The sequence below is a fragment of the Mus caroli genome, chromosome 6, assembly GCF_900094665.2.
Source record: "Mus caroli chromosome 6, CAROLI_EIJ_v1.1, whole genome shotgun sequence".
Taxonomy (NCBI): domain Eukaryota; kingdom Metazoa; phylum Chordata; class Mammalia; order Rodentia; family Muridae; genus Mus; species Mus caroli.
In genome coordinates this window covers 120677267-120693147 of record NC_034575.1, presented here as the reverse complement: position 1 = coordinate 120693147, position 15881 = coordinate 120677267, and the positions used below count along the sequence as shown (strand labels likewise).

General features: G+C 51.9%; 1 protein-coding gene across 1 annotated transcript; it reads right to left on the bottom strand.

The window, feature by feature from the left end:
* Nucleotides 1–2930: 2930 nt before the first annotated feature.
* Nucleotides 2931–9272, bottom strand: Pianp (PILR alpha associated neural protein). The gene is made up of 6 exons (XM_021165124.2): nt 9056–9272; nt 7022–7081; nt 6262–6767; nt 5287–5368; nt 4377–4598; nt 2931–4063 (listed from the first exon to the last, which is right to left on the bottom strand). The coding sequence occupies exons 2-6, from the start codon at nt 7024–7026 to the stop codon at nt 4042–4044; spliced, it is 837 nt and encodes a 278-aa protein (XP_021020783.1). The 5' UTR covers nt 7027–7081; nt 9056–9272; the 3' UTR covers nt 2931–4041.
* Nucleotides 9273–15881: the final 6609 nt, after the last annotated feature.

Below are 15881 nucleotides of genomic sequence, written 5' to 3'. Positions count from 1 at the left end.
GCCCCGAGATCCTTCCTGCCTCCCCAAGGCTGGAATTAACAGGTGNGAACCATCATGACCAGTATTTGTATGTGGGTGCTGGGAACCAGGCCCAGATCCTCACACTTTCATGGAGAGCATTTTACAAGCTCCCCCCGTCTCCCAGCACTGTTTTGTTTTCATATTTTGAGCCCAGACTGACCCAGACTTAGCACATAGCTAAGATGGCCTGGAATTCCTCATCCTCCTGTCTCTGTCACCCAGACACGGGAATTACAGGCATAAGCTACCATGCCAAGTATCTCTTCCTTCTTATTACAGTTTCGAGCGCAGCACTCAGTCTGTGCTGATTTCAGTGGCAAATTAACAGGATAAGGACTTCAGTGTAAGGACTTCAGCAGGATAAGCCATCATGTAACTGTAATACCAGCATTCAAGAGGCTGGGGCAGTATTCTAAGTTATGGGCAGGGCAGCCTCAGTTATATACAGAGACTCTGCCTTCAAAAGAGAAGGAAGAGAAGGTAAAAGAAAAAGCAGGAAGAAGGGAGGGAGAGAAAAGAAATATGGAAGCAAAACAGTAATTCCCAAAAGTCCTGGTTCTCCAGCTCTGCCGCCTCTGTACATTCTTCAAGCACTCTCTGAGCCCCGCGCCTCTAACAGCCCTCCTCCTGCCTTTTGCTCTAAGAAGCCACTTTTAAGTCCCTGGAACAAAGCTTTAGAGCAGTAAATGTGGGACACAGTGGGGTGGGGAGGAGGGCTGTTAATTTTAGCCTGGGGTTCTCCAGCTGGCACAATTTCCATCTTGAATCATTTCCACACCCTGAGCCCTGCTAGGAGATCCCTCCTCCTGGGGGCTTCCCCATCCCCTGCTTTGGTCTGTTGCAATGGTAAGCATTCCAGAATCGTGCCTAGGAGAACCTTGGCTGAGTCATTTGATGTACTCAACAGAGAGGGCTTGGTGATGGGAGATGCCTCCCTCAAACTGGGCTTGTGACTTGTGGCCTCCTAGAAACTTCCAGTTCTCAGAAGAGCCGCTTGGTCCTTGTTCTTTTTCTCCTCTATAACTCTATCGCCTGAAGCCTTCTGAAGNCCTGAAGCCCCGAGTAACTGTTGGAGTTTTAAGAAAGAGAAAAATTAAAGGTGTGCTCCCCAGGGCCCATGCGTTGTCATAGCAAGACACTGACCCAAGCTGGCATAATTCCTCTAGGCGATCCAGATAGTCTCCCATCTTTCTGTCCATCTGCCCTTCCACAGTGGAGAGGGCATCTGGGGAAAGGGAACAGGTGAGACTCCCAGTGCCTCACTGGTATGTTTAATTTATTTAAATTTAGGAGGACTGCAGTCTAATCAGATGGCAATTAATTCCTTGTTCATTAGGGGACTTCATGTGTGCCTTTTGCATATGGATGAGCCACAGGGTCACAGTGTCCCTCTAAAGGGAGAGTTGTGGAAGGTGAGAGCCCAGGGAGCCCTTCGAGCACGAGCCTCTTGCCCTTCTACTCCAAGTGCTCTTTCATTCCCCCTCGCCTTGGAAAGGCCTCCAGCCCTGTGGGGAACGCTGGAAAGGTTAAGGAGGCTTCTTCCCTCACCTTCCATGTAGCCCTTCCTTCCCTACCCACCTACCTCCCCCAGGCCCTTCAGTTTCCTCCTGGCCCCCTCCCTTTCCATTCCCTCTGAAATCTCCTGTGCACTGTGCTGACAGTCCTCCTCAGAAGGCTTGTTTGCTCCTACCTCTGCAGGGTGGTCCTTAGTTCATGACTCNGGTCTCTGCTCTCCTCTGGAGCAGCCTGTCCTAACACTGCCCTTGTCCTAAGACAGACACTCGTCACCGACCGTGTGCTTTAGGGGCTCAACTACACGTCTTTCAATATACAGTACAGCTCGTCAGCATCTAAAACATACCTATCAGTGTGTGTGTGTGTGTGTGTGTGTGTGTGTGTGTGTGTGTGTGTGTGACACACACTCCTATTTATAGCCTCAAAGATAAAACACATGGAGGCAGGTACATTCCGGGCAGCCCACACGGCTCTCTTGGATACTATATTGTCTCCTACTTCCGTGGGGCTACCCATTTCTAGAGAGCAGGTGAGGCACAGATGGGGGGGTAGGGTGGGGAGNAACAGGACACAAGACCTAGGTGGTTACCAGAGCAACAGAGCCTAGCAACAGCTGAGAAAACTGATGTGTGGGCTTTACTAGGGCTGTTAAAGAGCCAAACCTAGAATTGGGACCTTAGAGGTGACTGATCCCAGCTGGGCAGCCTGTGTTCCCTCCCCAGACACACCCCTTGATTCCACCCCCACACNTTAGCAAGTGGGAAAACCACACTGAGCTGCACACAGGCTCCTGGTGCAGCATAGCTTTTTGGCGGGCAGTCGTGGGCAGGGCCATGGTAAGGAGCAAGGATGAAAATAGAGCGGGTAGAGCATCCTCTCCCTTTGACCCTTTATCCTCTGCCTTAGCTGTCTTGCCCAGTGCGGTGTGGTGACTCATGCCCNTAATGCCAGCATTCAGGAGGCCAAAGTGGGCGAATCTAGTATGGGCCAGCCTGGAAACAGGGTGAGAGACTCTGTCAAATCAATCCATTGCCTTTCCGGCTTGTTCCATTGCTCGTCCTAAGAAATGTCCCCCTTTTCTTTGTCTTTGGTCTCTCTTGACCCTCACTAGTAAGGAACAAGCAAGCCTTACAAACACATCAGATGCAGGTTCTCCCCCCTCAAGGCTCTTTCTCCTCTGGAGCCTCTCCGGTTCCTTCCTTCATCCTGTCCTAAGTTAAGGTATCCATNAGTCTCCAGCTTCAGGTAGAGTAGGCCAGGTGACAATCTAGTCTGAAGAAGTTTTTCATCTCCCCTTTCTCTCCCATTCTCCTTCCTGTCCATCCTCTTCTGTGTATGGGGCTGGGGGGAGGGTGCCAGGGGTTGGGAATTATAAGATAAAACAGGCAACTAAATTATCTTGCAAAGGCTTTATTTGAAAATTTTGAAACTTACATCCCACAAGATTATCACCACAAGAAGAAAGAGATAATACAAAAATATATATCACAGCATAGGAGCCAGGTAAGAGGGAGAAGGGAGCTGGAGAGATGAGCGAGAAACAGGGAAGAATCTGAAGAACGGAAAAGGAAGAGGGGAGGAGGGGATGTGAGGGGACTCAGGGAGAGAAGGGTGGATATGGAGGCAGAGCTCCCAATGGCCTTGAACCAGCTGGCTTCAGTTCCTGGCAGCCTAGGTACATTAAGGGAGGCCTTAGGGGAGGGTGGGAGATGGAGGACCTGTTGAGGGGGCTCCGAATTCCATACAGACACATACACACAGACAGCCAGGACCGACAAAACAAGGGACTTGGGAGGGAAGGGAGGACATGGGAGTCCCTTCTCATGTAGTGCAGCAGGAGACTCCCCAAACCCAGACTTCTGATGACAGAGTTTAACAACTGGGCCTCACTACCCCCATTCCTNTNGGGGAGCCCTCAGTAATACCAGCATCCTTGGAATGGGATGGAAAGACACAGATGTGAATGAGGCCATGACAAATGGTACAAGGAGCCCCTAGCTCACCTCCCACCCACCTCTAGGGCAGCATGCAAGGGCCACAGAAGCTAGACCAGTGGGTGCTGATGAGGCAGAGTGGGCACACAATGCCATATATTGGAGCCAGAAATGCTCGTGCCCAGTCTGAGATGGGCACAGGGAATGTAAAGGGGGCAGGACATAGGCAACATGAGGGAGAGAGCTAGGAGCCAGCTGAGCAGACGTGAATGGGGACACGGCAGAGGAGCAGCGTGGAGAGCGTGACTGTGCTATGGCCTGTGAGGGTGTGGGTGAGTGTGCAAGGCTTTCATGTGAATGTGCAAGGGTGGGAATGGGAGACCCCAGTCACTGGAGGACAAACGCTTGGGCTTGCCCATGGGATTAGTGAGTGTCCCAGGTTGTGTGCAAGGACAGGAGCTAGGAGCCCCCCACCATGGCCCCAATTCCCCATGGTTGCCCCACCCTCAGTGGATGGTGGCTATGCTGGCCACTTGGCCTCCTGCTTGGCAGCACCCCAACATGGGGGGCATCACAGATTCACCAGGGGAATCCTGAGAGGAAGAGGGAAAATGCATAGTCAGGAACCAAGGAGTAGGCTGAAGCTGCAGGAGAAGTCAGGGTTAAGAGGGCAGAGCTGGAATTAAGGGTGGTAGGAGGATAGAACAGAGAACCTAGGAGTGCAGGGCGCCCCATTCCCCTTGAGAGGATCTGACCAGCCCCCTTGGGAGGCCCAGGAACTAGATCAGGAAGGGTGTCATGTACTGCATTAGGGAAGACCACCCACCCAGGAAAGATAACTGAAGGTCTAGAGATTCCCTCCTCACCCTCCCATCCCATCAGCCCCTCCCATCCCATTGCCCTCACCGGTTCAACTGGAAGGCTGGAGCCCCCTTAGGCTGGGGCATCCCAGGCCGGGGTCCCCCTCGGGGTTCCTCATGGTCGGGGGTGGGGGTAGGCGAGTCCCCAAAAGCCCCCAGCACAGTGACTCCAGCAGGAGACAGGTCTGTCAGTGGCTGCTGGCTCTCCTCCTGCCTCAGGGCACCTTGCTGCCCTGAGGGCCTGCGCCGCTTCTGGCTACGGTCCCAGCTTGTGCATCATAAGGAAAGAGTCTTCTCACAAACTCGAGTACTCTCTCGGTTCAGCATCCCTGGTTAACCCAGCTTCTCCTTCCCCAAACACCCCCAACTTCTCCACAGCAAGGAAACTGGCTTCTGAGACCGTCAGACTATTCCTTCTCCTTTCCTCTAGATCATTTTTGGAGAGCCACAAGCTTAATGACTCCTCCCCACCAATACAAAGCCCCTTAAAACTGCCCCTGCCACGCTGATGTCCAGAGGAGCCTTGCTCTCCTCTGCAGGGACCGGGCAGAGTTAGTTCAAGTTCAAAGTCCGTTAATGACTTGGGCACCTGAATCTAACGATTCTCTCAGTAAAGTGTGAAGGACTGTGTGACCCACTATTACATGTGTTCAAAGAAAGCTCCCAGTTTTCTTCCTCCTGGACAGAAGCCCCGAGAAAAGGTGCTGCAGCAGGTTCAGTTTCCTGTGTTGTAGAGAGCTGCCCACCAGAGTCCTCAGTTTAGATGAAGTCCTCCCTTCCCTCCCACTGCCCTTGTATGTTTTCTGGAAGAACGTGAACTGATTTCCCCGAGTCTTCCTCCACTCCAGTTAGCTTTCCTCAAGCTCTCCCCTTCATCATTTCCTACTCCTGAGAAACTTGTCCTTGGTCTTGCCCTGTGCCTAGCCTTCCACGCCATCAGGCATCTCCCAGCTTACCAGAACTTGAAGATGATGCCGGTAGCCACAAGAACGATGATGATGGATATGGTGATCGTGACGTAAAGCTGAGGGTCCACACCTGATGGAGAGGGAAGAAGGTTGTTGGGAGGCCTGGGGCAGGTTCAAAGTGGGTGTGGCTGAGTGTTGCCGTTGGACTCCACACTGCCTGTCTCCTCTGGGCTCTCCCTCCTCTCCTATAATCAGCTGTCAGCTCCTCTACTTTCCCGAACATTACATGTACCAAATCTTACACATACATGTGGTGAGGATGAGGCTCCAAGGTCAGACAGAACTATCTTCCTGTATAGAAATGGGGTAGAGGTATCAGATTACCTTCCCTCCGCTAGTGTCCAGCACAATATGTGCTAACACATTCCCTGGTAGTGAGTGACCTTCCTCCATGGCTTCCCCCTGCCTGGAATACCCATTCTGGGTTTTTTGTTTTTGTTTTTGTGTTTTAAAGATTTATTTATTTTATTATATGTAAGTACACTGTAGCTGTCTTCAGATACTCCAGAAGAGGGCATCAGATCTCGTTACAGATGGTTGTGAGCCACCATGTGGTTGCTGGGATTTGAACTCAGGAAGAGCAGTCAGTGCTCTTAACCACTGAGCCATCTCACCAGCCCCCATTCTGTTTTTTAAGATCTAGCTCACACGTCAATTGTTGGATCTGCCCTGATCCCCAGGGTAAAACAGTCTCTCACTTCTCTACATTCCTAAACACATGCTGCTCTNGCTTCTTTTAGGGTGTTTATTAATGTTGACTCATCCCCAAGTGTCTCAACATCTGTTTTCAGCAGTGGACCTGAACCCCTTCAGAGTGCACACAGCAGCTCCACCTCTACATCCTTTGCCAGCCTGTGCCAAACCTGGCACATTTGCTGGAGACACAGATAATTTCGGCAGATCATAGTCTTCAAGCCCTCCCCCCCCCAATCCCTCACATCCCTACCAGCCTTGCTCACTCACCTTCTCCACGCCCTCCAAACAGGAAGGGCCTCAAGGTAGCAGGTGTTTCCCCAAGGATGAGCCCGTCTCCGTCATCCCGCATGGAGTCTGAGTTAGGGTGCGGAGTAGCCAGCCCATGTGGGGCTGCAAAACCATAGTCCAGGGGCAGAAATCCAGGATTGACCGAGTTGGGGTCCCCTCCATCCTCCCGAGATACTGTGGGACCCCACACTATAGCCCAAGGGTACTGAGATGAGGGAGGCCCCTCTTCAAAGCCTGATGGGGTAGCAGGTGGGGCAGTGCCTGGCACAACCTGCCGACGTGATCTTGGGACCCGTGGGGATCGGCTTGGTGGAGGCGCCCGCTCCCAAACACACACATGGCGAGGGGCTGAGGGCCCACCGCGGACGCAGGGGGGGCGGGCTGGGGCTGGTGGGGATCGATGGGAGGAGCCCTGAGCAGGTGGTAAAATGGATAGCAACAGCAGTGGCCAGAGAGGGAGGAGTTGGGACAGCAGTTGAGCAGACCTATAGGAAGGGAGAAAAAACAAGTGAGACCCAGGCGATGGGCTCATGTAGAAAAGGGTAGGTTTGCACCAGGAGTCTTGGGTACCTCCCTCCAGGTTTCTCTGCTTGAGCAGGTGTGTTAGGAAGACCCTGGCCCCATTTTGTCTCTTCCCAAGGGGCCAGTCCTTAATAGGCCCCAAGTTGGCCTAGGCAGGAAAGAGCCTAATCCCCCAGGGAAAGTGGTCTCCAAGCTCCCTCTGCTGGGCCAAACTTACCACATTCTGCACTCTGGATCTGAGATCTTCCTCAGCTGTGACCCAGATTTTTGGCCTTTACTGGAGGGAAAAATGAGGGTGTCACACCCTAATCTGGCCTGTGAACTCCCCCATCTCATCCATCCACCAGTCCTGCTCCTTCCTGCCCCACCCGGGCTGCACAGTTACCCNCCATGCTTCTGCTTCCCAGAAGCCAGTGTTTCCCGGCATACTTTTAGGGGAAAACTCCCTAAACTAGCCCCCTGCCCCACCTCCAACATCCCAGATGGGGCCCATTCCCTCCTGGCCCCAGTGTCTGTCTACCCTTGCCTCTTTGGCTTCCTTCGTTCTCACTTCCTCTGCCCACAGCTCCAGGCTTCTTGGATCTTAATTTAGAGCCAAGAACCTTGTGATTCCCTGAGCACCTACCGCTAGGGAGGGAGTTTTTGAGTGGGGGAGGGAAGGGAAGTCAATCTTAGTGAGTGTTGGGGGGGATGCTAGAAGCTCGGTCACCTCTTGAAGCGCCAGGCACTTCTTTTATGATGGAGCCTGGAAGCTAGCTGCCTAGCTGCCTTTTCAGACAAACGGGAGAAAACAGTCGGTGGGAGGAAAGCTACAGGACAGGCTTTGGGGTTTGCTCTTGATGCTTAACCACCCAAATGCATAGGTGCATTCTGAAAGAGGGTGGAGCTCAAAGGAAGCCACCCCCTCAACTGTGGCTGCTCCGGGGAAAAGTCCTAGGAGAATCTAGATGGTTGGTTCTGAAAGGAAGTGCAGTCTCCAAACTGAGGGTGGTGAGGCCTGAGGGGCTGGGATCTTCAGAGAGAAGAAACATGTGACACCCTGTGTCTTCTGGATTCCTAGTCTCCGTCTGCATGTTGAATACCCCAGGGAATAAGCTAGGGAGGGGAGGGGGTGCGAGAGGTGAAAGGCTGCGAGGGAAAAGGTTGGTCAAGAGTGAGAAGACGGACAGACAGCAACTGGAAAGGGAGGAGATGGGGAGGGAAGAGGGGCTACAGGAGGTTGGCCAAGGATGCTGAAGAGAGAAGACGGCAGGGAGGGAAAAGAGAACAGGCATCAGGCAGGAGGATGGAGGGGTCTGGTCAGGGCAGAAGCAAAGAGAGTGGAAGAGAAAAGGAAGGTGGAGATCAGAGACGGGGAGAGAGTCATTGAGACAGATTGGAACACGGTGTTGAAGGCAAAATCAAAAAAGGAAGGGACGGGGACCAGAGGGGGGGGGTGGACAGAACAGCAAAGATGGAGGAGTTAGGAATTGTTTCTTGAAATTGAAAGAGATATGGAGACAGAGCTGGAGGCCAGGTGAAAGAGAAGGGAAAGGAAAGAGACCGGGGGCTCAGTGGGAGGAGGTTAGAAACGGGAGGAAAGAAATGGTAGCCGAACCAGTGGAGCGGATAAGGACTCAGCGACACCAGTGGCCCGCTACTCCAGGGCATACCTGCCCCTTCGTCGGCTACAACCCACCACCACCAATGTCAACTCCAGCCCCTTCACACACCCCGTACCCCTTTGTCACCCCCTCCAGGAAGTCCGCAGTCCCCAAGCTGGTGCGCCACCCCACCCCCTTCGCGCTCCTCACCGACCTGTTGTGCGCAGAAGACGAACTGGGGGTGGGGTGGGGGAACCGGGCCCCATCTCTAGCAGAGCCCCCCAATCCCGCCAATCCCACAGGCCTGCGCTCCCTGGATAGGGTTGGAAAGCGGTGCGAACCGGGAAAAATGAGGAAACGATCGGCCAAGGGATTTGGAGGGAGCACCCAGAGCGGAAAGGGGACCTGAGGCAGGAGGATGCCCGAAGCTGCAGGATGAGCTAAAGGCGGGATGGAGGCAGACGCGGAGACGTTGACTGCTGCACCAAGAGGGTAGGATGGAGTCAGGACAGCGGAGGGATGGAGGGCACTGTGGAAAGGAGCTCTGGGAGACTGGAGACGGCTGGAGACCGCGCCAGGAGGGGAGGGGGGCGAAGGGCGCGGAGCTGGCACTGAGGAGAGCAGAGCCTGCTCCCTACGGGTAGGGGCTTTGGGTCCCCCTCGCTCACCTGCATGCTTGGTGTGGCGGCGCGACGACTGCAGGCGCTCGGAGCTGCGCGGGGCTGGGGGGTCGCAGAAACGGGTGGGGCGCCGGGCATGGTCGGCAGGTTTGGCTGGCAGCGAGGAGCTGGAGCCGGAGGGGGGCGGGCGCCCGGGGCGCGGGGCGGCGGCGGCGGCGGCGGCGGCGGCGGGAGACGCTCGCTTCGGCTGGGCTCGGCTGGGCTCGGCCGGGCTCGGCTGGGTTCGGCGGGCGACTTGGACCACTTGGTCTCCGCCTCTCCTTCTCACGTCTGTAGGCCACGCACGACTTAACCCTTCGTTTGCCACGCTGCGAGCTCAGCTTTTGTCCCAGGTGCAAGGTTGGGAAGAGGAGCAGGGATGGAGGGGGTTGGGGGGGACGCAACCTCCTTTGGGTTGTGATGGTAAGCTTCCTCTCTACCTAAACGCAGCTTCATAGACCTCATGATTTTTTAACCCCCAAGCAGTCTGAGATTCTGAGTCATCCATACATTTGAGTCCCCAACTCTGGCAAAGGTGGAAAGGCAGCTCAAGACCGTGGGTGAGAGGACCAAAGAGGGGTGGGAGAGAAGACTGCATACGCAAATTGGAGTGCCCCCAGCAGATTAATCCCTCATTTCACTAAGATCCTTCTTATAATTCATTCTCCCTGAAGCAACCCAAACAGTCCTTAAATGGTTCAAGACTCGTTTGCTATACTTAGCTTTTCCCGAGACTCAGAATATCCAACACTCACTATGGCTCACAAGGAGGCCCCGTAGATTCCCGCCTCTGGGTATCTCCAGCTTTCTTTCCTAAGGATTTCCTCGGCACAGGCACAGCCCTAGTGCAGTTGGGGAATGTTCCTAGACCAGAGGCCCTAGAAGCCTGCCTCCGGGCTTTGCACCCTGCTGTTCCCTCTAGAAGTTTCTCCTTGTCTGTTCCCAAATGGTCTACACGGGCTTACTTAGATTCAGGCTTCTGAGAGCCCTTTTCTAATCTCTTAAAACTCCCTTGACCTGGGCCGTGGAGATGGCTCAGGGGACAAAGGTGCTTGCCACCAAGCCTGACTACCTGGGTTCTATCCCCAGGACCCACATGGTGGAAGGAAAGTTGTCACCAGACCCCTGAACAAGTGGTGTGACACATACACTAAATAGATGTAATAAAAAGAATTCTGGGGCTGGTGAGATGGCTTAGCGGTTAACAGCACTGACTACTCTTCCAAAGGTCCTGAGTTCAAATCCCAGCACCCACATGGTGGCTCACAACCATCAGTAATGAGATCTGATACCCTCTTCTGGAGTGTCTAAAGACAGCTACAGTGTACTTACATATAATAAATAAATAAATCTTTTTAAAAATTCCTTTGACCCTACCCATTCATACCTAACCCTTCTCCCTGCATGACCCCCCCCCAACCCTGCGCCCCAAACTTCTAGGAAACCACACTTTCCTGTTTTCCCTCCAACCCCCCTGGCTGTTCTTTACTGTCTTCCTCAGTTCTGACCTCGACATGTTGGCGCTCCTAGGGCTTAGTCCTTGGCCTTCTTTTCTTTCCACGTTCTTTGTCCAGTGATCTCATCCAGTCCCAGGGCTTAAACACTCTGTAAATGTCAGTGAGTCCTAAATTTACAAATGAGTGCCAGACTCATTTGTCCAACCGCCCACTTGACATATCCACTCCGTCCGATGTCTAATAGCCAGGCAAACCTAACGTGACTCAAGCAGATGGCTTGAACCATCCCACCCCCAACCCTCTTGTGTCCCGAGCTCTTCATCCTAGGACATGACAACTCCTTGTTGTTCAGGCTAAAGGTGTTTTGATTTCCGGTTCCTTCCCTATACCTGCATCTCCAGCAGGTGCTAAAGCCCACACTTTCAGAGCATGCGCAGATTCTACCCCCTTCACCTTTATTGTTCGAGGCCGGATCCACGCAGTCATCCTGTATCTGGAATTGCAGTATCCTCTTAGGAGCTCCTTCATTTCGGTCCTCATCTTTTACAAAATACTCTTTACAATTACCGGTAACATTTTGAAAGCTAAACCATAGCATGCTCTCCCCTTTCAAAATATTCAAGGGTCAGTGAGATAGCTCAGCAGGCCATCAAACGTGACAAGCTACCTTGGATACTTAAGACCCGCAGGGTGCGGGGAGAGAACCAACTCCTTCCTACAACGTTGTCCTCTGACCGCCATATGAGAGCACATGCACGTGCACACCCTAAATAAGTACAATGGAAAAGATACCAGTGTGTGCCCCCTTCATAACAGTGCTTCTGCCAAAGCAGACTCCCTGTCATCCCAGAGCATCCACAGCCACTCTCAGATCCCTCTCCGTCCCATGCTTCTCTGTTTTTACCTGGCTGGCTCTTTCTTGACCTTCTGCTCTCTGACCAAAATCTAAAGGGGTCTCCATTTCATCCGTGTTTCCTTGTCTTTTCTCCACTATCGCCCTCTGGCATGGTTTTGTATCTGTTTGCTATTTATCGTCTTCCTCCAAACACTGAGAGAAAACATCTCGCATGCTGTCTTCGCCCGACATCCTGACTACAGCTCTGTCACATGGTAAAAACTCCATCCTCATTGCTTGGTGAACAAGGTCTGGGATCTGTCCCCCGCCCACTCTGGACGCCGTTCATTCTCTCCCTTGTGTCCCCTGCTTTCCCTCTCTGCTTGCATTCTTGCATTCCCTCATCTCTTCACTCTGCCCTCAGACACAACCCTCCTGGCCATCCATCTTCCTCCTCCTGCCCCTTAGCATCCTCATGACTCCCGGCTCTCCAGCGGCCGGGCAGCCGCTAGCTAAGCTACTCTCCTTCTTGCCTGTCCCTGACAGCCTTTCACTCCAAGTCAGTGAGATGCCCTCCCTCCCAGTGTCTCCCAGTGGCAGGAGAAAGACAGTGCATTTCATAGGAAAGCACAGCTGTCCGGCATTGCAGGGAAGCTTGGACAACTCCCACCACTGCCTAGGCTCCCAGGGAGCCTGGATAAGCTCCAGTGGACTCATTGTAACCTCGCGAGGACCGCATTGATCAAATGAAAAACAGTGCCTTGAATGTGAAGCTTTGCATCATGATCAATTATTTTTACTGTTCTTTATTCCTTTCACCAAATGTTTATTTATGTGAGACAGAGTCTCATAAGGTCTGGCCTGGCCTTGAATTCACTATGTAGCTGAGGGTAACCTTGAACCCCTGACCTCCTGTCTTTATTTCCTTAAGTGTTGGAGATTACGGCAATGCAGCACCACACCCAGACCTCAGCAAATAGTTTTCGAACATTAACTACAAGCTGGGTAGGGCGCTGGACCAGGGCATACAGTGAAGAACAAAAACAAAGTCACCGCAATCCTCGTGACTTACAGTTTAGTAAGGGAGACAGTGAGCCATCATGTGGTGATACGCTCGAGGCGTGAGTCACTGGTGGAGCACGTGCTTAGCATGTGCAAGGCTCTGGGATCTTTATTACTATTGCTGTACTCAGAGAGTGCTCCCGGTATGTGTCTGGGTGAATCTCTGTCTGTTTGTAGCCCAGGCTGGCTTTGAATTTGCAGTCCTCCTATAGGTCTGGCAGATTTCTATGTTTTCCTTTAAATGTNTGTGTGTGTCTGTGTGTGTCTNTGTGTGTGTATGTGTGTGTGTGTCAGTCCTTGTACCCCAGTGCATGTTTGGAGGTCAGAGGACAGCTTACTGAAGCAGTGTCTCTCTATCATGTGGCTCCCAGGGATTGAACTCAGGCCATCAGACTTGGTNGCAAGTGCGATACTCACTGTACCACCCAGCTGGCTCCATATTTCTAGGCTTCTTCCTTTCCTCAAATGCCCTGTCTGTCTGTCTGTCTCAACTGATGGTTGTGCTGCTCTATTAATAAAACAGGAGCAGGCAGAGAGTTCTTACCACCCCCATCTTCCTGCACCATCTTCTGGTGGACCCCAAAGTTGTCACTACAGACACTGTCCCCTCCTGTCCGGAAGCCTTCCTGTCCCTCTCTCTGCTTGGTTGACTCTAGCTGTGTGCAAGCTTGTTGAACTTTCTTAATTGCAATTCTCCTTGGCTGCCTCTCTCTNCTTCCCACTTTCTTCAAAGAAGACCTCCACTCATCTCCTCCGCTGTTCCCCTCCCCCCTTCTCCTTCTCTTCTACAAATGCAAATCTAAAGGGTTTCCATTTGTACTTCACTATCTGTTGTTTTTAAGATAGTCTCTCTCACTATAGAGCCCTAGGCTGTCCTGGAACTCCTCATGGAGATGAGACTGGCCTCTAGTTTGCACTGATATTCCTGCCTCTGTCTTACAAACTCTGGCATTGCAGGCAAGAGCCCCCACCTCCATTCTGTAATTCATATTCTCTGTGAAAATCAGTTCACAGAACAGCAGGTTCCTTTGTGTATCTTCACATGTACTTCATTATGGTGCATTCTGCTCCCATCTGCCCACCCCTTCTTGCCCCTCTCTACCATTCTGCCCCCTCCTGCTTTCCTACCTCATGTGTTCTGTTGTTCTCCCCCCACTCCTCGATTAAGGCCTCTTTTTTTTCCCTGTTTTATGAACCGTTTCTGGTTTCCTAGCATTTACCCACATTCACTCCCACGGCATGCGTTTATTTAACAATTAGCAGCTAGGATCCCCATCTGAGAGAGAGAGAACACGCAGTGTCTAGCTTTCTGAGCCACGGTTATCTTAATTAATATAATATTTTCAACTTCCAGTGATTACCCTGCAGACTTCATACTTCGTCTTCCTTTGCGGCACAATGAAGTTGCATTGTTTCTATGGGCAACATTTCNCAGCCCACTCGTCTGTTAATAGACATCTAGGCTGACTCCGCTTTCTTGATATCATGAAGAGAGCAGTAACAGACATGAGTGAGCATGCGTCTCTGTGGCAGGATGCAGAACCCTCTGAGTATATATGTGCCCAGGATATTGTGGCTGGACCATGTAGTAGTTCCAGGTGTATTGTTTTGAGAAGCCTCCACGTTGATTCATACGGTGACCACTCTAGTTTATGTTCCTACCCGCAGTGGATAAGACTTCCTTTTGCCACATGTTAATGCCAACATTTGTGCTCTTGGCTTTCTAGATAGAAGCCATTTTGACAGGAGATGNGATCTNATGGGAGACAGGGATTGAGTTCAGCTCTTCATTCAGGCTTGGCAGCGAGCACCTTTAGCCACTGAGCTATGTCACCGCTGTATGCTTGTACCGTATATGTACATGCATCTGCAGGTGCCGACACACACACATGTGAAGGCCAAAGCCTGTGATTTGATGGCTTCCTCTGTCCATGCTCGCCTCATTGAGACAGCTTGCCACTTCAGCTAGGCTGGCTAAGCAGCAAGTTCTGCTTCTCTCTCCCTGCCCCAACCGGTGCCCAGACTTGCAAGCATACACAGTCATGCCTAACTTTCTATGCGGATGCTGGGGACTGTATTTTAGGTCCTCGCAGTTTCNGAACAAGCACTCTTAGCCACTGAGCCATCTCCTCAGACCCTTGGATACCTTAAAGATATTTATCGGCCAAGTAGACATCTTTTTTTATTTAAAAAAACGTTTTTCTCAAAATCAATAAAATGGTTGCTAATGATATTCTGGTCTACCTGTAGATCAGTGCCTAGCCCAGCCTTCATAACAGAGGCTCCCCCCGGCAGCTGATGGGACAGACACAGAGACCCACAGGCAAACATGAGGTGGNGAGAGAGCCCAAATCGAAGGTCTCCATTGGATCCTTCCCTTGGAGCTCGGGGATCCCTGAAGAGGAGTCAGAGGGATAACTGTAAAGTCCAGAGGGGACAAGGACATCATAAGAACACAGCCCACAGAATCAACTAAGTGGGGGCTCATAAGAGCTCACAAAGGCTGAAGCAAACGGCAGTCTTGGAGCCTTGCATGGGTCTATGTTAAGACTGTACATGTATGCTATGGTTGTTAGCTTGGTGGTTTTGTGGAACTCCTAACAGTGGGAGTANTGGGTGTCTCTGACTCTGTTGCCTGCTCTTTGGACCCTTTCCTCCTGCTGGGTTACCTCACCCAGCCTTCATATGAGGGTTTGTGCCTTGTCTTATTGCATCTTGTACCATGTTCAATTGCTCTCCCCAAGAGGGCTGCTCTTTTCTGAAGGGAAATGAAAGAGGGGTAGATCTGGGGGAGAGGGGAAGTGGGAAGAGTGGAAGGAAGGGAAACTGGAATCGGGATGTATTGTGTGAAAGAGGAATACATTTTTAAAAAACTCATTTCTTCTAGTGGGCGATTTGCCTGCATGTATGTCTGTGTATTCTGGTGCCTGCAGAGGCCAGAAGAGGACTCGAATCCTCTGGAACTGGAGTTGCAGTTGGTTGTGAGCCACTATTAGAGTTCTGGGAATCCAACCTGGGCCCTCTGGAAGAACAAGTGCAAGAGCCATCTCTCAGGCCTCCCCTTGTCCTTCTGTGACAAGCTTCTAGTCAGTTCATTGACCCACTGAGGAGGGCAGGTTTGTTTGTGTGCGCTTAATATTTACAGTTATTTAAATATTCTAGAGGCCTCGTTTAAGATAGAGCTGACAAAGATTTTTCTCTGATGCTATTGACTACTTATTTGTTAATAATTTGTTTTGCTGTACAGAAGCCTTTAAGTTTTATGGAATCTCATTTCTTAGTTCCTGGGGCTATTTCCTGNGTCACTAGGATCCTACTTGACAATCTCCTGCCTGTGCCTGTCTGTGCCTGCCTGTGCCTGCCTGTGCCTGTCTGTGCCTGCCTGTGCCTGCCTGTGCCTGCCGGTGCCTGTCCGTGCCTGTCCGTGCCTGCCTGTGCCTGTCCCTGCCTGCCTATGCCTGTCCGTGCCTGCCTGTGCCTG